Source organism: Bombus affinis, chromosome 5 (genome assembly GCF_024516045.1).
Source record: "Bombus affinis isolate iyBomAffi1 chromosome 5, iyBomAffi1.2, whole genome shotgun sequence".
NCBI lineage: Eukaryota > Metazoa > Arthropoda > Insecta > Hymenoptera > Apidae > Bombus > Bombus affinis.
In genome coordinates this window covers 4,658,026-4,685,991 of record NC_066348.1, presented here as the reverse complement: position 1 = coordinate 4,685,991, position 27,966 = coordinate 4,658,026, and the positions used below count along the sequence as shown (strand labels likewise).

The 27,966-nt window shown below is 33.2% G+C and overlaps 1 protein-coding gene across 5 annotated transcripts in view; it reads left to right on the top strand.

Moving 5' to 3' along the window:
- Positions 1-27,966, top strand: part of LOC126916589 (rap1 GTPase-activating protein 1) — a 254,018-nt gene that overhangs the window by 30,434 nt on the left and 195,618 nt on the right. Inside the window, exons 1-3 of one of the 5 annotated variants that reach the window (XM_050722537.1) lie at positions 3,272-3,615; positions 4,254-6,023; positions 9,497-10,268. The exons of 1 other annotated variant lie outside the window; for it this stretch is intronic. In XM_050722537.1, the coding sequence (XP_050578494.1) occupies positions 10,228-10,268 (41 nt within the window). In that variant the 5' untranslated portion in view covers positions 3,272-3,615; positions 4,254-6,023; positions 9,497-10,227. Of the gene's footprint in view, positions 1-3,271; positions 6,024-9,496; positions 10,269-27,966 lie in introns of those variants that run through there. 3 more of the 5 variants (XM_050722536.1, XM_050722535.1, XM_050722534.1) reach the window with 3 other exon arrangements.

Below are 27,966 nucleotides of genomic sequence, written 5' to 3'. Positions count from 1 at the left end.
GTTTTAATCCAAAGCGAATTACTTAAACCTAGATTGAGAGAAAGAAAGGATTTTATAAAAAGGTATTTGTAGTATAATTTCTACTGTATTGTAATTATATCGTCATTAAAATGGAAAGTATGTATATTGTAATATATTGCTTTTATTTCTGTTACATTTAATTACAGTTATACAATGTCTTAAATATACCGTTTAAAAAGAGGAATGAAAAACAATTATTAATTAAATATAAAGTGCATTTTTAATTTTGTTTTACACTTTCAAGTTTGCAAATACAACTTTGTTATTTACGGACCAATAATCAAAGATTCTTGAACCGAGAAACATTAATTAATAATTTTTAATTTTTTTAAATTTGTTTAAAGCTTTCTAAGTTGAAAGATAATTTAACTATGTGAAAAATAAATGGAAAACATAAACGATGATAAAACTGCACGTGATTTTAAATGTTAAAGTATTATTTTATCGATCCACGTGTACATACATCTATACATATATCTGAATATGTATGTGTATTAAATTAATATAATCCTGTAATAAAAGTCGGAAGTTTTTAATTGCAGAGATATTGAACGTTGTTTGTGTCGTAAAAAACGTAACTGAAATTATATTGCCGTAAAGTATTCGTACTATTAGAAAAATGTATACGATATGAAAGAAAACGAATCTTCCTCTTTTCTTCGTATTACTGTTCCTGATTATATTTTACGTTTTTCCAATAAGAACGCACGTGTATGCAATAAAACTGCAGAACTTGTTCTTTATCGGCAGAATGACTTTTTTTTGCGTGTGAATAGCGTACAGTTGGACAGATTGCCCAAGTAGTTGATTACTGTACAAAGAATGTATAATCTCAATGTTACACAAGCTGCACTACTTTTCATGTGAAAAAAGCGTATGAAACCGTTCTCCGTAATTTTGTAGGTTGAACGATGTGGAATTCATACAACATCCGTTTGTAGACTACACACGCAATATTCGCCTAGAACATTTGTGAAAGAAGCTTTTCTTCTTTTTTATTACTATTTTCTATGAACTATGAAGCAGCAACGCTGTATTTTCAAAATTACAACTACATTTTGTATATTTGTATTAAACTCGTTTAGTTTACTAAATATTTCACTACATCTTCAAAATTAAAGATATTTTCTAAAATTTCATATATTATATTTTTCAACGTGTTACGTTTAAACATACCCTGGGTCACGAAAGTATTTGAATATTTAGAAAACTTCTATATGAATTGTGTGTGTATGTGCTACGTATGTAAAATCTGAAATCTTGGAATGTGTACAAAAATTATTTATTTATTGCAAACATATATGTATTTAGTGAAAAATCAGTACACAGCATGAGTAGCTGTTTAAACATGTAACGAGTGTCAAAAATGATCCCACCGAATATCGAGGTTTATTAACAATTTTTATTTTGTACAACCGTATGTATTTTCAAACTTGTTTCAAACTTTATCAATATAATAATGATAGTCGAGATTTATTACAATGCTAATAATTTCTAAATGTTTCACATAACATGCATAATATATTTATAAAAGCTTTCGGATATTTTCGTGAGCTACCATATTTATCGTACGTAAACATTTCGAAATATAAATTACATTACGTGCGGAGGAGTCGGGAAACCGAGCTTCATATAAAATTCTTTATTGCCAGCTTTTCTCGGAACTTAGGCATTATAAACGTAAAAAACGATATTTCATACCAACTGAGAATTGCAGAATTGCAGAAAAGCGAGAAGTACCACTTCCTTCCTGTAAAGATGAAAAATGAATAATATGGAGCAGACGCTCGGCAGCTATGTATCAACCTGTATTTTATGCTTGCGTACACCGATGCTCCTACTCGTCTCGTGAATCTCCCATCAGAATGAAAGTGAAAGTAGAGCTAACGCTTTACGAGGGAGGATAATGGAGAAAGAGAAACGGCGAAGGGGTTTGTCGGAAGTTGGAAGTAAAAAAAATAATCGCACGTTGGATGCAACGATGCACTTGTTTCTCCATTTCAATTGTTATTTTTTCACGTTATCCTAAGAACTTTTGAAATATTTTAACTTCTTAGCGAAATTGTTAAATACAATACCGATTGAAATAAAGTATGTAGAATGTCATTGTTTTTTAAATATATTATTGAGTCAGATAAGGTCATACATAGTTTAATTCACATGGAACATCGAAATTTGTTTTCTGAATGCAATAATCAATTAAAATTAAATCGTAATTAAACATACTAAATAGTACTTAACATATAAAAATTTATTAAGTAGAGGGTTAATAAACGATAATGAATATATTTTAGTCGTATTATGAATATTATTATAGATAGATAAAGATAATAAATATTATGTTGCGAACAAAATTCCTCGTTATTGGTACATTGCTTATTAGAACAGTACATATCACGTGCGTATAACACTTCCATCTATCTTTTACTTTTCACCTAGAAAAAGTATTACAAAACGGTCTGTTAGAAATTTCTGCTTCCGCTTGAATTAAGCACGCACAGAAAGCATAACGCTCTCTTGTGAAACGTATGATTTACGGTGAAAACTAGGAAAACAGTAATCAACTTTCAAAATTTCGCGAGTATTTTTGGAATCTATTCGAAAGGTGGCTTACTCTTTTGAAAACTAGTTTACGTAATTGAGCCAGCAAGAATCGACTCAATCGACTATAGAAAATATCAAACGAAATAAATAATTTCCATGTCCTTATATCTAATTCGTTGGCTTTTAATTATACACGATCTTGTTAAAACGTTACGTTACTTGTTATTTTTTAACAATTACATACAGTAAATGATTTAAGAAAAATTAGTTAAGATCCAGTACCTAGCGCAAATAATCTTCATTTTATTATTAATAATAATATTTTGAATGCTATTGTTTGCTCCTGTGCAGCTGAAATTCGAAACAAGATAAATTGAATTCGTAGCATTTACTTAGAAAGCGGTTCGATCTTGATGAAAATAACATTTTCAGTGGGGCGTACTTGCGAAATTCTCGACGACATGATCGTACGATAAGCCGCGCAACAAGAAGTATAGATACGTGTGACGCGCTGAGGGTTTACAAGCGGTTAAACCGATGCACGTTTCGCGCAACGTTCCCTCCACCGGCGGCTTACTCTCATATAAGCCTCCGGTTGTCAGACTGGAGGTGGTTGCGGAGGTGGAGGTGGCGTCCACAGGCAAGAGAGAAAGAGAGAAGAGAACGATGTTGGAGATCGAGAGAAGGGAGTGACTGCCAGTGGCGATGCATTGAGCAGCCACTAAAACAGTCCTCCGGCACTTCGATCCGTTGTCAGGTCGAGTAGCGCGTGCCGACCGAGCACAAGCTGCCTTTCCTCGATCAGACGATCAAGATCGATCGAACGCTCGCTACCTCGTGTTCCTTCCCGTTTCTGTCTCTTGGTGTGCAAGGTTATCGCGTGGCTGCTCGATTCCACGCGCGACGCCCTCGAATCACCGGAAACCAGCGATCGATATCATCTTCCCGACGAAGTTTCACCGAGTTCTTGAAAACGGCGGTAAATGCGCGAAATAGTCCAGCCGTATCACGATCGTTTCACGCACAGAAACAAAGATTTTGGGATAGACAGTGAGTACTGCGGACGTTGAACAGATCAATTAGAAACGAATTGAATTCGGTCTATTCGTAAGAAAAATGTACGAAGCTTTTCATGGCTATTAAACGAGAAAGTATCGGTCAGAGTTGCTCATGCACGGGGTTCGCGTGCGCGCCCAATAAAATTAGTTGTTGTCTATGCAAACGAGCTAGCACGGTGGCGAAGTATCGGGGCAATTGCTTTGGAGCAGTTTGCCAGTTGGCAAACAATGTTATCTGCCTGTTGCTCGCAATTGCTGCAACGACAACTAATTAGCGTCGGCTGATGTAGCGTACTAGGTTAATCTACAGAAACGGCGAGATAGTTGAACGTATCCGTCCGGTTGCCGCGGACCGGAAAAATCGCATTTTACTTGACCATAACGAGTCACTTGGCTCGCAGTAATTACCGCATCGCTAACGGTAATTATTCTTGCTCTGTCCGCGCGCTAATTTGCAAGGTGTAAAGTAACGCGTGCCTGGAATCGTCCGTGTGCTTTTTGGTGATTAAAATCATCGGTGACATCGTAGGTTAATTTCTTCTTGTCTTCTATTATCGCGATATCTTTATCGCCGTTTTTCAAGAATTATCGAAGAAGTTATCGATTCGGTGAATGAGGTTTCTTTGAAAGCTGGATGAGTTGCACACGAAAAGGAAAGAAGGATAAATAAAGGGAGGGGCCCTGTGCTTGATTGGGCACATCTTTTTCGCGATGGCAAGCGCAGTGCGAGATAAAAGGGGAAAAATGTGTCATCGAGTTTGATAGTGTGCTGACGTTGAGAATGTGAAAAAGCCTTTCGTGTAGACGTATCGTGCCTTTATATCGCTGCTACGTCGCGGACGGGTCGTGCGTTCTTCCGGCGGGATTTGAACAAAGACGTTGCCGTTAAGCGCGCATTCGATTAAACGAAAAAGAAGAAGAAGAAAAACAAGAAGAAGAAGGAACGGAAGTGGAGTACGCAAACTCCAGTTGGGGAAGCGAACGGATAGCAAGCAAGTGTTAGTTCATATTTTTCGGTGACTAAAGATTATTCTTGAGTGATGCATCGGCGGATACGATAGCATAGAAAAACGAAATCGCTCGTACCCTGTCCAAGATCGGTGGATCTGCTTGATCTGTCGTGCCGACGAAGAAACACACCAAGGGAATTAATCGATCGCAAACGATAACGGGATCTCGGTGTATCTTAGGACGTGTAATCGCGGAGACGTGATTCGGCGAAACGGGTAACGAGCAACGTAACCAAGTCGAACGGTAAACCTACCCCCTAGATTGTATTCCAGTAACGAGCATCGATCTCGAAACGCGCTCTTCTTTCGTCTTTGCGATCAACAAAAACTGTTATAACGTGATTCTGTGGCAACGTGTGTTCGTGCTGAGACTTCGAGCCGATTGATACGTCTAACGGCCGAACAGGAATTCCTGTCACTGAGATGTTGACGAGTTGACTGCAGCGAAATCCACGATAGTCGACGATCCAAGAAAAATTTCGCCTGGAAAATTATGAAGTGATCGGCGGACTACGACGCTTCAATTAACTGACCGGTTGCAAGATCGTAACGTTTGCTGTTACGATTCCACTTAAATCTATCATTATTGCTACGTTCTTCTTAGCGAAGTTGAAGACGTATCCGGAGAAAATTGTTACTGCATTTTTGCGTAAACGCGATTAGAACGGGAACTTCTCGAAGAAGAAAATTTAATTATTGTTTAAATTCAGACTGCGAAGTTTCCAATGAGCAGCGGCCATTTCTATCGTCTATGCAATTAAACTGTATTCTTCCGGACAGCTTAATTTGAATGAACACCCGACCAACAGAATTTCTTTGAGCTTAAGCTTATCCTGAGAAGAAGGATCAAAGGTATATTCAACGTTTAAGCAAGTTTCGAACGAGGGTTTAAGATGGATCGCCGCTTAAGTTCAGGCTGTGGAATGGAAAGAAAATGAGGCCTGCATATATTGACATACATTAGGTTCCTTCGACCAGAATTCAATTTCTCCAATACGTTAAACGTTTATTATCAAACGTGGAAAGACACGGACGAATATCTCGTGGATATTTAAATTTCTAGAATTGTTAGAATAAATTATTCGATTGAAAAGTCTCAAGTTCAACATTTCCTTATATTGGAATTTCGTGACGATGAGATATAGCTTCGACGAGCCTTTAAAACAGATTTCGCTGTATGCAGCATAAGAAGCGACTTTTATCGGAATTGTGTCATTTCTAAAGGAAGATCGAGAACAAGTTGCAAAGTATAATCCTATTTTACAAGAGACCAAGCGGAAGCATTGATTAAATTTGAACGATTCTAGCAGTAGATACCTTGTCAAGTACTGTGAATATTAAACATTCGCAGGATACTACGTTTATACAGCAAAGCGTGCTGCTGAGAAAGGTAATTAACGTGAAATATCGTACAATAAATTTTACACTGAAATTTCATCCTCAACGCGATAGAAAATATCAAGGAATTTTAACACATTCGAAATCGTTATCATCCATTACTGTTGCGTTTTTTTCGCGTAAAAGTTACCAATCATCAATACCATTATTTCAGTTTTCAATGCACTTGATAATATACAATTCTCTAGAAAATGATAATTTCAATAAAAATTTCGATTGAATATTAGGGAACAGTTGATTCTAATCTAGATCAGGTACAAAGTTAATGGTTTAATATTCGCTTGTCTTAATAGGTATATCGTTATACACATAATAAATTTAATTAGTCGGAATTACATTCACTTTCTAATGTGTGATTGAGAAAGTGTTAAAGTTCCATGTGAAACTTTGAAAAGTGAAACGTATCGAATTTTCAGAATCTACGTTCGACAATAAGCTTGAGATCATTCCCAGTAAATTATGTACAAATTTATTTGTTGGTAACTTCCATCGACAATTTGTTACATCCTGCGTACGAGATTTATAAGGTTTACTTAAAAATTACATTTTTGGTTAAGCGAAGAAAATGCTTCGTATCCTCCTGCAACATTTTTTATTTCATTCTAACTGAGGTATCGGATGTTAACTTTCAACGATCTTTTTTAATGAAATTTTCAATTGTTGCATATTTACTGTTCGTCTTTCTTAAATTAACCAAACACACCTTCGCGTTCAAGTTTCTTCATCAATATTGCTTGTTACGAGTTACGAGAACTTATTAGACAGATAGATAGTTTTATTCCAGCTTGGCCTTGGCCTTAAAGTAGGACTTGCATTTCAATTTTTATGAATTTTCAACATTACACATTACAAATATCTCTGATCATCAACAACTGTCTTTACAACTTGCACCTCTAATTTTCTGCAACTCGAGAACTTATTAATTAGTTTTATTTCTTCTTTTAAATTGTTCTATCCAGGTCAGAACCATATGTCGTTTTCACCAGACAAAGTAGGTGATTCTTTAGAAATAGATCCATATAAATGGTAACGCATTCCTAAAAATGCATTCTACGAAAATGCATAAAACATTCAGTCCTGTGTGCTGAACGACCCTAACAACTGAACAAGCTCTATCTGTATTTGAAGTAAAGTTAGACAAAAGTGGTAGGAAAAAATTCTGTACCATTCAACGAGCTGCAACATCTTATACCACAACCTTTTTTTCATATCTAATTCTTGTAAAATGAAATTACATTTCAGTGGAACTATACAAACCTTTCCTGTATAAATTAATTCTTCGAGTTGTTCCAACTAAAGCTATAAAGTCAGATTAGTTTTTTGTTCCTTGATATTGTTTCTTGACATCTCTCATTATATATGTCATCGTCATTATCTTTATCATACGGTTACTAACATATTGAGATATTAAGATTATATTAAATGTAGATGTAAATATAAAATAACATAAATAATACGTATATCGTCGCTCATAATCATACGCAAATATATAAGTATTTTGAAAAAGTTATATTAATAACTAAAAACTAAATGAATTAATGAAAAGTTAATGATTAATGATTATACTTATTATGTTCTTGTAAGATGAATACTATACATATATATATGTATATCATATGGAATATAAATGGTAGTGGATTGAAATGAAAGACGCGACAGTGTTGTATATGATCGTAAATGTTATTGTTAGAATTATATCGTATAATCGTGATAGTGCCTCTATATTTTATTTATAGCTTGATAACCATACGAACAAAGGATAATGAATTCTTTAAATAATCATACTATTCGATACGGTCTGACAATTACAAATTCCAATTCTTTTATTGTATATTAAAAGTAGCCATGTAAATTTAATTGTGTCAGAATATAAGTTCTAACAAAGGACGAAATTGTCTTGGATAAATTTTCTATTTATAATTTTGTAATTAAATATGCATTCAAAGATAACCGAGTATTTAAATACTTTTACAATAGTTGCGAAGAAAACACGATAACAATTGTCGATTTCACGTTAATATTCTAACATTCTAATCGTTGAAATGTGTCTGCTGTGAAGATAATTAAACAATGTAATGGAAAATATAGAGAAAGCTTTTCATGTACTTCTTTATATTATTACGTTGAAACGGATAAAAATAAAATATCTCGTGAATTCAGTATTTAATGGTCTTGTCTTGTTCACCGATGCACTTGTAAGAAACATCACGCGACAGGATGATAGAGCTTGTTAAACAGGGCAAACTTTTCCTTTACGACATTTTTCTAACTTCTCTTACAGAATGGAGATATAATCCAACACAGTTGCTAGTATCATCCTGTATTTTCTGAAATTATTTACAAGAACAATGTGACATCGACACTACACGATAAAATACACCTACACTATAAAAAGGAATGATCTCAATGTTAAAGTCTGCGTTGTTATATACCTCGAAAATTCAACGGATGTTTTTGTCGATAAAATGACGTTAATCCGGTCGGTGCGCGTCGGATGCTCAACAGATAAATAAATCATGGCAGAATAAATTATCGTCATCTCAAAAAATAATAATATAATCGCCACACGTTCGACGCTCGCTTTTAATAACTCATCGTGTAAACGAGTCACTTTCGATTCGGCGGTTCGTGTTTCGATATTCAACGTTCGGTTATTATGCGTATGAATTAAATTTCAACGAATAATTAAGGTGCAAGGGTATCGTGCATGGAAATTTATATCCACCGGAGATGTATAGCCTCGGACGTTGTTGATAATATAATTGAAACGTCCGAAAGATGAAGCCCGAGATTGTTCCTTTTTGTCGTTCGAACCGTTCGTGAGGATCGTTCGTTAACCGATAAATACCGAGTGACCGAAGAAGCAAGAGAAAATTGTCGAAAGCGCGAGAATTTCTTTGGTCAGGTATCCGTTTCTACGTGGCGCGATAACGTAATTGAAATGTCTCGAGGCTGAGATTCTGTTCGGAATATTCCCGCATAAATCACAGCCGTCCGACCGACTCCTTTAAGTGGATCATTCGTTAAATGTAAATGTTGCAATAGAAATCTCGCCGGGGTTCGAAGTTGTACGTACAGATTTTCCTTTCTCCCTCTTCTCGCTCGCGAACCGATTACGCACGGCGAGGTTGCCTCCGGTTTCCGATAATGCCGGCGAAACGTTCTCGATGCGCACGCTTTTATCTACGCTTTAAAGTAAATTACAAGTTCTTTCTGGAAGATTTAACCTCATCGTGCTGTCCGAGCGCGACGAACGACGTGGAACGAGCGAGCGTCGAACGAGAGATCGACTACCGAGCGAAATGAATCTTGTACTGGATTGTCGTTTCCGTAAAAGATGCTGCAACTTCATCAAAGTTTCACGACGACGTTTGAACATGAGGATATATATCGTGCGACTCGTTGCCACAAATGGCTAGCGGAAACGCTCTGACTCAGTTCGCTTTTTTCTGCTATCCGACACAGGGCTCTGATTAAACACTCGAGGGGATTGTCGACCGAATGCCGAGCGTCGCACACGAGGTCGACAGAAGCTACGAGAAACGCGGAAATCGTACGTTGCCGATTTTCGAAAGGACGATTGGCCTGATCGGACGGAACGCTGCCTAATTAAACGCCACTCGTAAGAACACGCATTTGCTTCTCCTACGACGTTCGACATTACGATTCAATCGTATTCAAAATCAATCATCGGATATCGTAGTTACACGTCGTAAGTGTACTGCACCAGGTTGCTGAGTGGATCGCGCATAAAACATACGCGCGAAGAGCCAATGAAATAAACAATTTGCGTGTTCCTCGGTACATATTTGAAGGAATCAACAAAGAGAGCAAACGAGAAAGATTTACTTTGGACGTGTGTTAATCTGCAGAAGATTTTTCTGAACTTTTCGAACTGGTTGCCGTCGAATCTAAGTGTTCGATAACGCAATTGAAAGATCCTGAGTGCATACACACGTGCCGAGCGTATCGAGCATCACGTATTTACACGCGTGTTCGATTCGAGGCTTCGGGGACGTGGTACCGTTTGATTCTTCGTGTTAGACTCTGTCGATATCGGCCACCTTCCGGTCGTTCCACGGTCCACGTTCTTCGACGTGCACGGATCGGGAATTTCGCGATTCCCACGAGCTGCTTCACGCCGCAACTTCCATTCGATTTTCCTTGGAATTGCCTCGTGTGCGACTCGCCCTGAGATGCTGAAGATACGCATGTTGGATTACATCGGGGACACTGGGTAAGTATTCTTGCGACAGTTAATAGTTGTCACTTTGTTTAATATTTCAACGCATAACTGCGAGCTTTGATCTTGACAGATCAAAAGTCGTGAACTAGCGTTGTGTCCCTGACGCGCGCTCCTAATCGGTGCGTTGCGTAATAATTATCGTTTCGCTATTTATGTTGACGTGCGTGAAAATGCATGCATTAAGCAGAAGCGAGGTTCCATTGCCCGGAGTGCCGCTTGTAATTATTTAAACGATAACGAATCTCGATTTTACTTTGACAACTATTCTTCTTTATAACAATAATGCTTCTTTAATTATTTCTGATACTTATACTGTCTTATAAAAGGGTTTAACGAAACTAAACCTATTCGGAAACCTTTTAAAATATTGATTCAGACATAATGGTTTTTACTTCATTAGTCAATTTCGTTAGTTTTAAAATGTTCCCTCGTTCATTGCAAGACTACAATTTTTATAAAAAATTGTCAATGAAGTGGAACTTGTATAATGATTTGTTTTCTTTTTGGAAGACTTTAATCGTATATTTTTTATTTTGCAAATGTTGCATATTTCGTACGTGTTGTACATGTCTCTTAGGGAATTATGCAAGATTATATTATCTGCTATTTAATAGTTCACTAACATTATGTTATTATTTTTCACATATATGTTTATCATATTTGTTTTTATTAAATCCAATTCAATATTGTTTATTAGAACTTTGAACAAACTCTAAGTGCAAGGTCGCACACAAACATATCGAGAAAAGTCTAATGAGAAATCTAACGATGAGCTAAAGATGTTGGAGAAATTATGTCGGAGTAAAATACGATTTTAAAGAGAAATCCAACTTCAAAGAACTCTGTTACGAATTAATGAAATTTAAAAATCGTGGAAATATATTTCAAGAGAAATAAATTTAGATATCTACTATGAATATATATCGAGTTAGTATAAAGTAACTTTAACTGACAATACTTATTGATTAACTGTTACTAAGACAAAATATTTATCATATCATTTTCTCAATATACGAAACTATTTATCGCATACGTTACGTATTCGTTGCAATATTTTAGTATATTTCTACAACAATAAATTTTCATATTTCATATATTTCCTATCTTCATTGCAAATTAAAATCACGGAGTACTTTATTATCTTCAATAGACATATATGATTTACAAATTCTGAAACCATATTCGTTGAAAATTATGAAAGATTTATAGTTCCTAATAATACAAAACTACTGTTCCATCATTTTCCATTCAAATTCACACTCCCTATATATAGCTAATATAAGCTTATTTTAGAAAGCTGTCCAATTAATTGTATTTTTAGTTGATTTTTAGAAAATTCTATTCCAATGTTTATTAATCTTTTTTTCATCTTGGTTAATTATCAAATGATCAAATATATTATTCATTTATTAGTCCTTCTTACGATAAAAGAGTTAATGATACGATCGCATAAAGATGAGAAGATTAATATCTTTTTCGAATCTTCATAAAGAATGAACTTTTACTGGCAGGCATTTACTTTACTAAGCTCTTAGCTACGCTTTCTGTACGGTAACGTAAAGTAGCATATGCATTTATAGCGACGATGCCTTTACCTTCGCGTAGCTTTGTGAGCGCGTGAACAGACTCATTCATAGTCCAGTCGCGAAATGATGGGTTGAAGCGTAGATTCTTCGTTTTAGGTCGCTCGGCATGCGCAATAACGTTCATTTGCACGTGTAGGTGATTACTTTATGTTAATAAAAGAGACTGATATTTGGCCTAGATTGAATTGGTAATCCCTAGGCGATTTTGCGAAAGACGCAAAATATCGACTATGTTCACGTGTTTTAGTTGATTTCGTTAAATGTCGTTGGTTGACATTTTTTAGAGAAAAATTGTTTGATGAAAGAATATCGCGGTTCTGCCATATGACGCATTCTAAAAAAGTAATAATTATTTAAATGTTCATATTATTTTATGCTCGTAATTTAAAATGTTTGTTGGAATATGAAATTCTTGAAAACTATTCAGATTAACATATTTTCACGCGATGATTTCCTTTAAAAATGGACGATTAAGTTCTTCATAAAAGACAACAAATTAAAATTGTTATAATTTTTAAAACGAGCAAATCCTTTCCAACAAATTGTAAAACTCAATATGTGATCGATTTGGTCGTTAATAATCTATTTTAATGGTTTAATTTTATTAAACAATGAATTAAATTGTTTAAAAAATTCTTTAACGTGATATCGAAATTATAACATACAAAGTATCTTTACTTACGTGTGGAATACTTGAGATCTAAATTAATTACTTGAGTACCAAAATACTAGAATATTTGAGCATTAGAGATTCTAGAATTTAGTAAAAAAACGTATTATTTCTGCAATGAAACAGAGGTAGGAAAAAAGGATGGAATGTACAGTTCTGCTTTAACATTGCCATACTGCGGAGATATCCATGCACTTTTACAAAACAATTTGAAAGTTGCATTTGGCAGTAAGGTCGACGGGAAACTGGTTTTTTCGATTTTTGGAGTGTGAAAACTGGTTGTACGCGAGATAAAATCGTCTAAAAATGGTCAAAATTACATATAACAGCCTCTCGTTATTTTCTATCGGTACGTTGGTATATAACATTGGTCGTGTCTCGCGTTTCCCAATTATTTTTCATTCGTGCGGAACGCGATTTACTTAACCTGAGGGCAATTAAACGAACGAGTAGGAGGGTCAGCATATTTCGACGCCTTAAATCCCACAGTAGTAGGTGTACTTTTTTGTCATGACATGCTTTTAAGAACAGACCAGGTATTTGCATTTGGAATGAAATTATGATTGGGGAACCCATTTTACTCGTCTCGCTGCCGACCACTAGAAATGTATCGTCCGGAATACTAATGAACACGCTTGAGAACAAGACCGATATTCTTTTTCTCTTCGAATATAACGACGGCTCTGCAACGTACTTAACGTAGATAAAATTTAAGACGGAATTAGAACGAGCAGAGACCTCATTTTGTCAAAAGGGTTCGCCACGGCCAGATAACCTTAAATCTCTGAAATTTACGATACGCTGTTTCGTACGTAATTGCACCATTATCGTTTAAATATTTGTCAAGAGCTATCGAATGGCGCTTCGTCGATACATTTGCCGTTTCTACAGAGTGTTCCATAAGTCGCTTTCCCATCTGGGAAGTGTATAAGCTTCTTTTTATTGTAGGTGTATTTTTAAATTTTCCTTCTCGATTTTTTAAGTCTATTTTTTTGGGAAATTTATAATGGAAAAATCTATAACAGGGTAACAGAGGAAAGATAATTGAATTTTATTTTCGAAACGAGTGCTCCATTACTCGAACGCAGAGAGCATATACTTGTTATTTTAACGATAAAAGTCCACCGACAAAACTAGCGATACGTCATTTGGTGCAGCGTTTCCAGCAACAGGGTTCTGTTGGTGATTCGCCACGAACTGGAAGACCACGTTCAGTACGTATGGAGGAAAATATTGAACGTTCCCAGGAGAACGTTCATGAAGAACCTGGAACATCCATTCGAAGACGTTCTCGCTAACTTGGACTTTCAAGGAGTTCACTACAGTGTATCTGAGACTCGGTGGTAACGAGATGGGGCAACTACTCACGCAGCCAGACTCACGATGTAATTGCTAGGAGAAATTTTTGGAAATCTTTTAATTTCGCGACCTTGCAATTTTAATTGGTCTTCCTGGTCGTTCGATACAATGGCACCGGATTTTACAATATTCAAATGGAAAAGCGACTCAAATCTGAATTATCGAGAGAATGCAAGATCCTTTTACGCAATTGCAAGAACTTCTAGACAGTTACCTGTATGCAATGTACCTAATGAATGTAGATGTACCAGGAAATCCAAGAACTTATATCTCTGTTTAAGAATACTAGACAAATTTTTGAAGATCGGTTTGTTTAACGATTTTTGGAATACTGTTGCGTTATATTATTGTATAAATAATCCATAAATTTATTTCACTGAATCGATTGTATAAATGATCTAGAAATTTATTTCAGCATAGTTTTCATATTTAAGTAAAAAGAAAAGAAAATACTTTTGAAGTTTTATCTTAAGAAATCATAACGCTCATGAACTTGAGTATTTATGGTATGCAGAAAGAAATAATTTAATGGCACTTTAAATTGTTCTTTTTATTGCAATTTATATAGGATAGACACATTTTATGGAGTAATGATTGTTAGGTTATTACTCACGCTTGTCAATCGAAGAGATATATTTACGTTTAGTTATTGAGATATGCATACGTATGTCGTAGTTGAAATATGACGAATAGAAGGTAGCACATGTAGAAAGATTTATATTGCGTAAATATAGACGTAGAACTTTCCAACATTATATTGGATTGAGTATAATTGTTTAGGAATTATTATCATGCTTATAGAATTAAAGTTATACAACGCTTCTTTATTGCTAACTTTAAGGTAACAAATCTCGAAAGATATTATTTATCACATGATTTAAGCATTTATCATTATATTAGTTTATGGTATCTTTCTTAAATGTGGAGTTTACCGAGTAAATTCTTTATTTCGCAAAATCTCATTTAGTTTGTTTAATGTAGATATCGTTAATTAGGTGCCAGTTGGTTAAAAATATTTTTTTAATTATTTATTAATTCAGTTTTTATATCATTAATGCTGTTTTGAAAGTTATAAATTATTCAATCGATTTTGTCATGATTGTGAATGCGCACAATCGGAAAACGTTTCCTCGAACACAACTGTCAGTTACCTGTGTTTTCTATAAATCGCAAAAAGCTATATTACTTTTATCAATATACAGTGTAATTTTGCTAATACAATATATAGTTATTTTTTAAGTTCCATTTTTTTTTTTTTTTTTTGTAGCTTCCGTTAAATATATGCAATCAATTAAGTTCCAATTTGTACGTGTTTATCTCTTTCAAAAATACCTGTTCCCATACAAATCACACAGGTCCGCGTATTTCATCCTTTATAAATGAAACATTCATGAGATTAACACATAATTATAGAAATATTTATTAGGTATTCGATACTCAAATTCGCTTACTGAAATTATCTGAAAGCGCGGTTACTTGTTCATTGAAACAGTATATTTCTATCCATTTGAAATCAATTATTGTCCGTTCTATGGAACTAATTTTGAAGCGTAATTCTGCAATGGTAGTTAATGGAATGGTCAAAGCGCGAATCCGTGAGAATACGTTTCTAATTTCCTGTTTATTCATCACAACCCACACCGTCGATTTATCCGCGATATAATAAAGGCCGGTTTGTGGGTGCAAAATGTTGGCAAATTGATCTAATGAGGTCGTCGATGCTCGAACAGGAAGGCAAAGAGGCGTCAGAAGGTTTCACTCGGTGAAACTTTTTCAAGCGGCAAGAACGAGAGCACTCGCTTCGTGACGTGTTATTTTTAAGCCGCTCTAGCCTTTATAATTTATACGCTGGTCAAAAGTTTTCTGATATAATTAAAAGAATCGTATTATAGTTGGAAAGTGTCGATTTCTACGTTTGTATTTTAAATGTAGAATTAAAAACAAAGGCAAATTCTAGACTAACGAATTTCTATTCGCATCTGATGGTACTTAAATTGTGTTTTTGCGTGTGTTTCGATAGAATAAAAATACAATTGTTAATTATAAAATGAAATATTAAATGTCAGATAACATGTATTTGCTACATACCACCCGATATAATTATATTATATATAGAAATACTAACACAAGTCTAATTACTTATACTAATTAATCTGTACTAACATACGAACAAAATTCAGAAACAAATACTTTTCAGAAAGTTCGTAAAGCACCTTAACATTTTAACGACGGAGGTATGCCAATTAATTTTCTAAGCAATTCTTATATTATTTACGAGGAGTGAGATCGCAATTAATTTTTATAAAATACGATTCAAAGAAAACGATGGATCTTTCTTTCAATTTTCTAAAAATATCCTTGATGACATATTATTGTTTATGATAAGAGCATCTCGTCGATAGAGTGTTAACAGATATAGAAATAATTGAAATAATTATAAAATAATATTTTATATCTCGCCTCGTACTTCACATGAAATATGTCAACCGTTGTTATAAATTCTACTTTTAGAAAATTAATAATGTTTTTGCAATTTAATGCCTAATTTTTTTTAGAATATAGGAGTTATACAAGATTATATTCAGATTCATTAAATTTTATTCAAAAGAAAGGACTGTGAAGAATGATTCATTACTATTAATCATATATTCATATTTATATCCCGGAAGTAATTCGAAATGTTATATTCACTCGGCTCGCTCAGTTTTAAATGAAAATCGTTAATTTATCATTGAGAATTGTTTTTATGGTCGGAAAAAGGTAGAAGGCGATTCGTATATTTAAAATTAATATTTCAATATCTACTGTTTAATCAGAAATTATTTACTTAACTAAACTTCAAATTATTTTTTAAAACGATTAAAATTACAGAAGTTACCACAAAAATGTTTTTAACTTAATAAGTATATTAGTATTGTCTTTAATATTCAGATGTTTATATTCCATAGGAAAATTGGAAAATAATAATATTCAGAGGAAATGGGACATATTTCGTACGTGTATCTGGTTTACATCAACTAACAAATAAATAAATAAACTATTTCGCATATATCCAAGACATAGAAGATACGAGCAATTTTAAATTACGTTTAAATGCATACACATACATATATATAAACGGCACAGCACGAAAATTCCATTTTTCAAACGACAATACGTTGTGCCGGATTTTCAGTGAACAAAGTGGATGCAGGCTTTTAGAGTGCGGTTTTGCGGACTGTCCACATTGTCTGCGCTGACTATGTATGTTCGACGATTACCAGCCGAAGCTCGCAAATTCGATTGCGTATCCAGACCAAGCGCGGCGTGGCGGTTGTTCCACCGTGGATATGTGGCGAACGCTATGACATCCTATAGGAAGTTATGAGATGGGATACAAGATTGCAGAATTCGTATTCTTGATTTCTTCAGAAAGTAATTTAGAGTAAAATACAGTTGGCAACCTAGCCTTATTCTACATTACTCAAGCTACGATATTACTCGAAATCTTATATCCTTTGCAATTTACGCATCTTCCTGATGATGTTGCTAGTGATTGATACCAGGCAGATATTCTTTAGATATGTATGCTTATTGTTAGATAGATAATTTATATTCTTCGTAAACCAATATGGTAAATGAAATTGATTAAAAAATATTATGAAATACAGTTTGTCTATGCATCTACGAGTATTATCTAATAAATAAGTACTATCTATTAGTAACTAATACTATGTACGTTTTGAGGAATTGGGAAAGCATAGTCGTTGTATATATTTTAATCTCGCTCTACTTGTCAGCAGGTATTTCTTTCATTCTTATTTTTTAAACAAAGAATCATTATCTGAAAAAAATGAAAAGAAGGCGCGTTACATTTTCATGAATCTAATTATCATCACATTTCCTCATTTTCTTATAGCTTTCAAAATCCTTCCATCACGTTTCGCATTTAGTATACTTTTTAAGTTGATGAAACTGTTTGAATTGAAGTATATAGTTCACTTCACACATAGACTTCAGGTTTCTGTTCACACAAGCTGAGATATTTGACACTACACATATTGCGTATATGCATCTGTCTATTCTATGAAATATCATAGGCTTTGTAAGTTTTCAAAAATTTATAAATCTTTTCGTCACTTATATGTGTATTAATACATATATGTATATACTAAATGGTATATTATTGTTTATACCATTTAAAATGTATTTCATGCCAAGGAACAGTCGCTTCAGTTCAAGCGATTTCAAGTCAAATAACTGGATTATAGTTTCGGTTATATTATATATATTCGGAATCGAAGCAATGTAAAATTACCTTTCCAAATACATATGGTTTGAAATAATCTTTCAAGTTTCAAATGACACTGAAATCCGTTCAATTACCTTTTGCATAAAACGAACAACAGTCGCTAGAGAATATAATGTTACCTGTAATTTCGGTCTCGTTCACTAGGTAATCCACTTGCAATTAAATTAATTAAATACTTAGAATGAAACGACTTTGAATCGAACAACTCGATTTGTACGAACCGAAGCCACTAAGAATTCAATGTTTGTAGAATTTGAACAACCTGACTAATGCAAACGAGACTTAACAGTTTCAAATATGTCCTGTAAAGAACTTTCTCTTCTAAGAAGTGTCCAAAATAGTCATTCAGCTACAGAATTATTTAAATGAGCGAGGTTGAAAAATGATCATTAAACTGAAAGGCATCGGTCTGGCAAAAATGAACGGATAATGAGAAACTGAGATACATAGTAATCAGTGTCGGGCAATTGTACACGTTTCAGATAAAGTGGACAAGCTTTTAATTGAGAGCGAAATATGCTGGAAATTATTAGTTGTTAACATGCTGAGCATTCAGATAACAGTTGCGGTTGTATTTTAATAGCAAGACTACACTCTCGATGCGTAGGTCGGCCTCTTACTATATTCGTCGTTGTATATCGAATGAGTCACTTTTTGAAATATAATTAAAGTGTATTCATGATTATTAATTCACTCGTTATATATTCAGGCTGTCGTTCGTTGCGCATTCAAACCACATATCGCTCGAACTGTACTTACATGGAGTTGAGTTTGACTCTCTATTCGCGTGTACTGCAAGATCTGTTTATAATAAAAAAGTTTGACCTTATTTACTAGCGAACCTTAGAAACAGCTGTGGACAAATTTTTAATATTCTTCTAATAATTTAGCGACAGAAAAGATAATTTTTATTATAATAAAGACAGGTACAACGTATATCATATTAATTTTCTGTAGTTATACTTTATATAAAAATAAGATAAGATTATGAAACAATAAAACAGCTTGATCGTATGGAAGGAAGCTTTGTTTTTGAGGAAATTGATTCTAATGGAACATCTGCTGTACATGCGTGTAATTGTACGATTCGATTTATCGTTCTACAGATATCAATTGTAGGTCATCGTTCGATAACCAGATTTATACGTAGCAAAAAGATCAATACCTTCAATTGCTCGTTTGTAAAATGTATAAACTTCGATCGACTCACACTTCGTTTCATGGTATCATGTACGAAATCGTAAAAAGATTCGTTTACATAGACTTTTTTAATAACATTTTAAGTTTACGGTTTCACGTATGATACAATGTTGAATGAAACGAAGTTCATTTATATAGACTTTACTTTTCCCATTTTACTCTCACGCAAAGTATAATAATTTTTTCGAATTCATCCCAATATTCTATTCTTTTTCAAACATCAGAACGATTATTATCGTCGTTTATTACTTGGGAATAAAACTTCTCATCTAGCACTTATTAGCATTATATTAGGTTGTCCGAAAAGTTTCTTTCGTTTCGTAAGGTGATAATAGATGAACAACAATTTCTATTTTATATTATTTTATTGAATTAGATATGATCCATTTCGTTATATTTCTATTATTACGTTCGTAGGTAATTCAATGAACCAATATAAAACAAAAAACATTGTGCGTTTATTATTTCCTCATAAAACCAAAGAAACTTTTCGGACAACGTAATAGATTTAAAATATTGTTTCCGTAAAAGTAAGTTTTAAAAGGTCGAGCGGAGAACTTTTCTTATTACATTTTATAGTAGATTTCTTTTTTAGACATCATCATCGTCATTTTTTACGCAAGTAATTAAGTTTCTCGCGTAATAAAATTTGCATCGCAGATAAATTAAAATATCGTTCTAGTAAAATTTACATTTAAAAAGTGAAGTGAAAAGCGCGATTCTAAAGCTTTAATTACTTATCGGTGGTTAGTAGCGCGTATGTTCGCGCAAAATATCACGCGATCGCAGTATACCTCTTCCTTACTCCCTTTATTTTGTTCACCAATATGTAGCCTGTAAGCATATGGATACGTTGGTATTCGTGAAAATGATACTTCGCGGGCAAGGTTGTCCAGTTCGTATAACTACGTTAGGTACTACCTACGTTTCTATATACGTAGGTATACAGAATGTTTTAAAACTGGAGGACAGCTAAAAGAACAAATCTCTGATGTTTCATATATTTATACTTGTATATATACTTGTATTATACTTGTAACGTACTGCTATCAAATCTACAAATTATTCTAGAAGCAATATTTTCATGTTGCTTTGATTTGCAATTTTTATAACATGTTCATTTTTTCAGCTTTATAAACCTCATTTTATTTTACCGAGCATGATTTATGATATACTTGTTTTCGATCTGATTTGGCAAATAAAATTATCTCTGTAATCTTTTCTTATTAAATTCATTGGAATTTCACTTTAAATTATTTACGTTTTAACTCATCTTTTTTTAATCTTTTGTAATTAATGCTTATACTTCGTAGCATTGTTTAATGTATTCCTTCGAAATTATTGCTATTGTGAAACAGCATATTATATAGCGTGTCGCTTGACAAACAGTGCAAATGTGTTTTACGAATAAAAATATGGAGAAAATGTTATATAAATGTAGGCTTGTAAATGTTTTATTAGAAAGTTACAGTAAAAATATGAAATAACAACGGACTGGTTTTTCTGGTTCAATATAATGGTTAAAGAAGCGATAATTCTCGACGATGGACAGGTCGTAGAAGACGGATTCTTCGCGTGCCGAGATTACTGAATATCACGGCATTGAATTTTTATTCGTGGAAAACTTTGAAAGACAGAATATCGGAGGTTATTATAAAGTTTATTAAAAATTGATAAGCCTTAAGAATGCAATAAGAAGTTTATAACCAGTCCGTTGAAATTAAAGGAAATCGACAAAGAATTCAAAATATGACAGATTTTATTTTTTATCTTATTTGTAAGAATAAGCTACATAGTATCTTTTCTATAATTTTTCAATAGGCATTTATGAGCATACATTTGTATGTATAGCTTATTTTTTAATTTTTCTTTACACATATTAACACATACTGTATACTTACTTAATACATGTTTCGTATATTAATTTTTAGAAGTAAGCCTTATTTGCTTAAGCAGCGATGTTTGTTATTGCAATAATATTAAAATCTGAATAAGATTAAAAAATTTGTTCTCCTTTTACATTTTTATGTTAAGATAATTAATTCGTTAACTTTTACAATTGATGGAGATTATCGTATCATATCTCTCGTGGTAAGGTATATCGTAAATATTAACACAGAAAATTAAAATTAAAGAAGCAAGAATTATTTTCAAATATTACATTTTTAATTACGTTATTCCGTTATTAATCATAGTTTCCTCCTTTCTTCGGCTTTATTTTCTTTAAGTAAATATTAGATTTTTTAATTACATTATTCTGTTATTCGTTTCAGTTTCTTTCTCTTGGATTTTGTTTTCTTTGAGCTTCGCTACTCGACATAATATAGAATTCAATGTTGAAGCAAATAGATTGTTTTATTAAAACGATTGCATTTACTATTATGTATTACTATAACGTACATATAAATTAGTATACGCTATTACTTTTATCTTTGATTCGATGTTTCGTTTGTCTAATTGTTCAGTTCTTTTGTTTTCTTTTTGGTTGTGGAAATTGTTTTACACCTATGAAATTGTATACTTTCCACAGTAGATAAACATACCGTTATGGCTGTTAGCAAAATCAGTATTTTGAATTTCATATTCTTCAACATTTAGTATCTACAGTGAATTAGGTATGAGTATAGTATATGTTACCGCTAAGTATTAATTATTACACGTATAAATTATACAAGCAGCACCTTGTTGTAGATTGAACGGTTACCTGTTTTCCACGTTAACATACCGGAAAATTTTGACTTTCAAGCTTTGCGTTTCTCAATTTCTAGTGATTATAGATTTAAAGAAATGCATTTCATCTTTTACAAGTACACTACATTCACCTAAAATATTATATTTCATGAAAATTAAATTACGTATATTTCTAGAAAAGTATAAAAGGAGAGAATAGCTACATATAATTTCATTAAGAAGCTAAATCACAAAGTACAGAACAAACGATTAAACGAAATTAATTTTGTACATAAAATATTATCACATAGACGGTTAACAGATAGCCATGTAAATAATTTGCTCCACAAACATTCACGCCACTTAAATCAAAGAACAAAACGCATTTTAAATACCTGTTTTTGTAATATGCTGTACCGTACAGAGTGCAAACAAAGTTCTTTTCAGTTTCTTCCAATTAAGATCTGATAAGTAACAGGATATTTCGCTGGTTGTGCGAAACTTTCGAATTAAATTAAACTTGTAGCGCCATTTAATATATCGGCGAGAAAATTGGAGAGTGGTTTTAGCTACGATAATACAACGCATCGTTGATCGATTGAACAGTTCGAAACTTCATCAAGTAATTATAATTTAATCGACATAAATTGATTTGCTACGTGATCATCTATTCGTAGCTCTGGTCGTCCTTGCACGTTCTAATGAATAGATGAATGTGTAATTGCCTGGCGCAATTCGATCGATTGGGTTCCAATTGAGCCAATGAATCTGTCAACGCTAATGATATTCGAAAGACAGTGATGCGAACCCTTATTCCGCCAAGGTTACGTTACGCGTCCGTTTTGGTTTTCCTATTCAAAAGGAACGTTAATTAACGCCTAACTTCTCGAGTAATTATATATGTCCTTGCAAAAGAAATTCAACAGCAAGGATAATTTCGTTAAAAAAAAAAAAAAAAAAACAAAAGTTATCTTTACATTCATCATTCCGGTTCGTGCAGGAATTCTCTTCTCCATCGTTATAGAATTATTTATGTTAAATTTAGTAGAAAAGTTTTACTTCCTAGTATTTCCAAATAAAATATATTGTTCTAAATTATGTTTAGCTTCCAGTCAAATTATTTTTATCTTAAGAGAATATAATTAATTTTCTTTTGATAACGGAATTTTGCGATATTTATTACGTTTGTAAAATCTTTAATTAACGATGAATTGGTAGTTAAACGCTAGATAACGATGATACGGTGTGTAAGAATTAATGTTCCTTCTTTTGGCTTGGGAAAATGTAGTAGAAAATACTATATTTTTAAATTTCTTCTTAGACAAAGATAACCTGAAATAAAATTTAAAAGCAAAATAGACGGGAATGTATAACGACGCGTTTTAAAAATGTATATTAAAATCCCTTGAAGCAACGTTACGACAAACAATGTGAATGTGTACGTACATCAAAAAAATTTGAGTAACACAGAAAATGATGTTCAAAGATGTCAGTATACATCACGTGTTCCGTATCTCGGAGCGTGATGATGACAAGTAAGCATGGAGAACAGGGAGAATATCTGAAAGGCTCGGTTCTTTGTTGAAAAGAAGACGCTCTATGTATATAGGTACACGTACAAATATGTAAAAGCTCTTTGGCAGCGCCATAAAAAGCGAAGAGAATCACAGCCGTTCCTTTTAGGTATTACTGTATCGAACAGTTGAAGTGCAGTGAAATTTCCAAGAATGTAAGTTAAGATTTAAAAGAACAGTTGTAAGAAACAAGACAACGAAAATTATACCTTTTAATCATGCAAATATTCAGTCAAATTATACAACTTTCGTTTCGAAAATTTTTCATCAGATCACGTGGTGATAAAAAATGTAAATTTAATGAGATATTTTCATTGATATTTATTTACTGAATTAATAAAATTCATAATTTCAAAATTCATTAATATAGATAATACAACGTATTGTAAGCACGATGTTTCTTTAAAGATACATGTAATAATGATATAAATGTAAATTTGATTCAATTTAATTCATGGCATTCCAATTAGCGAAATCGCTTCAATTTGTGTTAATAGATTACGAATGTATAAAATATAATGGTTATTTTTATTATGGGTCGTGATACAAATGCAATATTTTTCTTCTCCTACGTGAAATCATTCGAAATAAATTTATTGAATTTTGCGATACATCTAGTATAATAGAATTGAAATATATAGTACGTGATACGAGTGAATTGTCACAGTATTTCGATCGTAGATCACGAAATATTCATCAATGGATGTATATTTAGTATCTGTTAAGGAATTATTAAAATGTAATCGTATAGAATAAATTGATACTCGAAATACATATCTATGTTTAAATTAAATTTAATACTGTTGTACCTTTTCATTATTCAGTACTTTCATATTCTATGTAAATTGTAGTGGAATATTAAATACTAAAAAACACATTTATATATGTCGGGTTGTCATTATAATTAGAATTAGGGGCGTGTAACGAATTTTCATTTCGATTAGACATTGTTGTCATGCAATAGAGAAGATATATACTAGTACAAATATGATTAATACAGAATTTGATAAATAATCGTGGATATTCGAGATGCTAATGGCAATGATCTTAGGTTCAATAACGAATCCGCGGTCAATGGGATAGCAAATGTACTTTCCTCCAAAGTCTAAGTCTGACCCTTTATTAAAAACGTAAAATATTCACTGATCGTAAAGACGTTGTTTTACTCGCTGATGAGATCGCACGAGAGAGTGTCTTTCTGTCACGATGATACAGCAGAAAAAAACTATGATGGGGTGTGTCTAAGGACACGAGATCATCGGATTCGTCGAGAAAAATCTTCGTTCGGAAAGTTAGGGAAATGAACGTTCCTGTTAATTGGTTAATTCCTATATTGGTGGTTGAAGAAGGATGCTAACCGCCCTTGAGAGAAAGTTGCTAGCGGGAAGCGTCGTTCGTGTAAAACGCAAATTTTCCGTATCTTCCCGTAGTAGGTGATACATTTAGGGACTGTTAGAATAAAGGCTGTTTGTCCGTTTGAAGGACCTTAGTTAACAAAATCCTAAGATTTATAGCGGGTTCTCAGGCTAGCTGAACATGTATAATACTGTGGAGATGCATCGATATCTGGTAATCATCTTGCCCGAAGAATAAGGGTGTATGGCGAGCCACGAAACAGAAAACGTTGTAATGTTTACTGTCGAGTGCCGCTACAACTATTCCTTTTTAAGGAGAGCTATACAATTACTCTATACCTACCTCTATTAGGTAAAAACGTTCATCCCGTGACCGCGGCTACGTTCAGCGACTAATTGTCACTTCTAGCCTAAACTCATTATTATAAATCTCTGGCGATTATAATCGGGTTAAGTCGTAAAAACTAAAGTATTAGGGATTTTCCCAAGAATTTCAAAGGGAAGGCCCCGATGTCCTTTCATCTCTGACATATATATAAAAAGTACATTATACAACGCATAAAATTATCCACACTGGTTTTATGCATATTCTCAGAAAACAGGCTCAGTAGTTTAAAGAAATCAATAATCGATAGTCAAACAGAGGCAGATTACTGTTTTCCAGCCGAAAATCGCTTGATGCCAAGCCGTCATAAGTTCGAATCTTTCTGTATGTCATTATATATATTCTAGAGGTTCCCACTTGGCTTTATGACGCAATTTCAAACATCATTTCGTGCACGAAATAAATTTGGATCTCTTCCCATCCTGAATATTATCTTCCGTGCTTCGTGTTAATTTCTGTTTATATGCAAGTGCATGCTTACAATATAAGTAATCTGTATAACCGTTACTCGTTTAATCACACACGACTTCTCTTCTTTTGACACATATTAAAAAGAACAGACCGTCTGCTGCCTTCGTGAAACGCAAAATTTTATGCAACACCCTTCTCTGCTCAATCAATCTTCAAAACTTGCGCTGATTACTTGTTCGTCAAAGGGAAACATTAAATACAATATATTTGCATAATGAACAGTTGCTTGAGCATACATATTACGACGCACAAGTTTGTTCTTTCCTTTCGACGTTTCGGGTATTACACGCATAATATACGATAATTCAGAGATGAAGAGAGATGGACCTAGATTTTAAAAAGTTTTCTTCTTTATTCGGCATTTGAAATTTCGGATTAGGTTTATTTCAGTTGAAAGTATTGAAATTATAAAAGTCCAACGAAATATATCGCCATGCTATATATCTATGACTCGTTAAAAAATTGTTTACATCGGTTATGGTTTCTCCATTATTATTGCGATTACTGAGGATCACTTAAATAGAAGTTGTAAATTCTTATGATTTTTTATTAGAAACTAAAATGTTGATTTGTTAGAAATACAAATTTGCGGATGCATTCATTAAAATCACATTGACATATTACGCAATTGACAGTAGTAGTAGTTTGAAAAATATGCATACGTTCACATGGTCCATCTCTCCTTATTTTTCAGTTCTAACTGAATTATCCTGCTACGGAGGAAGTTCTAATCGATGTTAAATTTGTATTTATATTTATTAACCATTGTCATGTTTGTTATGAATAAACACAACACATAAATTCCGACATCATCGTGATACGAATTATCTTACGTAAGAATACTTGCAAATGAAAGAAATAGCTTTATTTCGACGGAATTGAAATATTGTAAGTTATGACGATACGTATGAATCTGTTTTACGGTTCTCGATGTTCGTATTCTTAACTCAGCAATTGTCTTTGCTTCTCAAACATTGTATTCTCGCAACTACGTCAATAACTGCATCGAAGTAATCATGCAAATCGAATTTAACTGCTTGTAATACATCTATAATTAAATATTTAAAGAAATGAATAATTAATGACATCATGAAACTACTTTTACATTATACAAAAATGTATATATTTATATCTGAAACATTCTATAATAATATATTAATTCTTCCATCGTAACAGAGCTCATTAATAGACCAATAGACTGATTATAATGGTATCGCACTGTTACAAAAATAAAGCAATGTTAAAAACAGTTTTTTCATTTATCGCTACACGGAAAAGTTTTTTTATGATTCTTTGAGGTTATAATAATAAAACGACGAAACCGATATTTGATTCTATTTTATGAGCATTGTTCCTTTGGTCGATTAAGGACCAATATTTCGTTCGCTATTATAAAAGGGAATTTGAGGGAGCTGCTTAATATTTTTTCTCCCATTTAGATCCTACGATTTTATTTAAAAAATTAAATATTTGCCATAATAAACTAGCATTGTACCTAATAAACAATTTCTTTCTTTCTTTTTCGGATATGCCCTCTATTCATACAATATGTTTGCGTAAAGCATTTATTATTCTGACACATTTTTTGTTGTTATTTTATATTTCAGAGGTAGGATCGCGTGAGTTATTATTATATTATCTGGATAATAAATCCACACTTTTCGGAGCAGAAAAACCTTTATTGCACACACTTGGAAGGAACACGAACGAATGAAAGAAAAAACAAGAGGAGTCTTAAAACTATCGATCAGGTCTATCGACCGTGTCTAGTAATAACTTCTAGTTACTCCTTTTGTAACTAGTCGTCAGCATATAGATGGCGAGCGAGAACTCACATTGTTATTTTCAACATTTTTGTACCTTAACGAAAGAACATGTCAGTTATCCATAATTATCAATAACATTATATTTTTTATTTTATGAAAAATTAATACTTTTGTACTGTGTCACATTCAAACTAAAATCGCGATGTCTGTTTCAATCGCTTGCATTTCCATTGCACGTTCTGTGTCAATAAACTAGAGCTTTAAAATACCGAGACGCTCTAATAATCACGCTCGTCTCGACATTCGAATGGTACGATTTATTAGGTATAACGAGAGCAAGAAGATGAACGAACAACATCTTC